Consider the following 1,403-nt stretch of genomic DNA (forward strand, 5'->3'; position numbering starts at 1 on the left):
CATGGCGCCAGCATAGCCCTTTTCCTTGATAAAGTCCATTTTAATTTGCACCGATTCCTCGTTTTCGTAGCCAACCCATTGAGTGTCCTTGTACGCGTAGGGTACCTTTCCTTCATCATCCCATTCAACGGTCCATCCCAAGGAGGCATTTTGCACCTGGGTACAGATTTCGTAATAGGCTAGGAAACCGGCTTCTTGAGTGTAAGCTCCTGCATCGCCCGCGCCAGTGATGGTAGTGCCGAGGGAGTAGTTATGGTTGGATGCGCTGAGTGTAAAACTGCGACCATAGAATGGCACACCGACCACTAATTTATTTGCGGGACAGCCCGAATCCTCCCATAGTGCAAGAGCGTCATGCTACGGATGGGGAATTCCAAGGTTAATGTCCTACTAGCGAAATTACCTAAACAGTACTTACCACATTTAGTTTTGCATACGCTGCAGTTTCGAAATCGCGCTTGTAAAGCGGACTGTGTACATCAGCGAAACCGTCCCAAGTGCCGTGCAGATCATAGGTCATTGTGTGTACGGCATCCAAAAGCCTACATTTTAAGTTTTCGTTTCTTAAGTTTTCTACAGTGATTTGATAATATAATCTACTCACTCGCACAGTGCAGTTACGTTGTAGCCATCGTCAAGTTTTGATTGAGTCACGGGAACGGCTATAGTTATTTCCCAACCCTTACCCTCAGCGTCGAAAGCTGTTCGCAATTCCTGCACTAAAGAGACAAAGTTTTCTTTATCTGCAGCAGTTCCATCACGATCCGTAGCGCCAGGGTACTCCCACCCCAAGTCCAAACCATGGAAACTGTATTTGTTTAAAAATTCTACGACACTACTTATGAAGCTCTGGCGCCGCTCAGCCAGTGAAACGAGTTCGGAATATTTCGCACCACCCTCATTCCATCCTCCTACAGCCACTAGAAGCTTAAGGTTTGCGTTCTTCTCTTTCAGTTGAGTGAAATTACGGAAACCATTTTGTTTGACATCCACTTCGCTATCCAATACTAGCACAGACCAATCGGTGTCATTTACTCCAACGAACGAGTAGATCAGATGCGTACATAGCTCCGCTGGAATATTTTCGGATGCGTAACGTCCTAGTCCGGGCCGATAGATAGACCAGTCAGTGAAGTAGCAGACAATGCGCGCTGATTGTTCGCTGTTTGTGGTGCAGATGGCCGCTACCGCCATTGTCAAAGTGAGCAGCAATATTTTCGAGATAATTTCTGAAAATAAAAAAGCAAAAGGAATAAATGAGAAACAAATAGCTATTCGTTTTTAATTGTTCTTTGATCTGCAGCAAGACTTGAGTGTGTCCTTTTTGGCGTTCTTACCCATGTTATGTTAGTGGGTCTGCGGAGTCGAATGATAATTCCTGCGTGCCGGCGCTAAGTTTTTAT

The 1,403-nt window shown here is 45.5% G+C and overlaps 1 protein-coding gene across 1 annotated transcript in view; it reads right to left on the reverse strand.

The window, feature by feature from the left end:
- The window catches only part of LOC118734412 (endochitinase-like), a 1,461-nt gene extending 267 nt beyond the window's left edge, over positions 1–1,194 (reverse strand). The window contains exons 1-3 of the mRNA XM_036464135.1: positions 605–1,194; positions 419–542; positions 7–357 (exon numbers count right to left, since the gene is read on the reverse strand). Of these exons, the coding sequence (XP_036320028.1) occupies positions 7–357; positions 419–542; positions 605–1,194 (1,065 nt within the window). The remainder of the gene's footprint in view (positions 1–6; positions 358–418; positions 543–604) is intronic.
- Between the last annotated feature and the right edge of the window lie 209 nt (positions 1,195–1,403).

This window comes from Rhagoletis pomonella, unplaced genomic scaffold (assembly GCF_013731165.1).
Source record: "Rhagoletis pomonella isolate Grant_MI unplaced genomic scaffold, Rhpom_1.0 Rhpom_scaffold_00002, whole genome shotgun sequence".
Lineage (NCBI taxonomy): Eukaryota > Metazoa > Arthropoda > Insecta > Diptera > Tephritidae > Rhagoletis > Rhagoletis pomonella.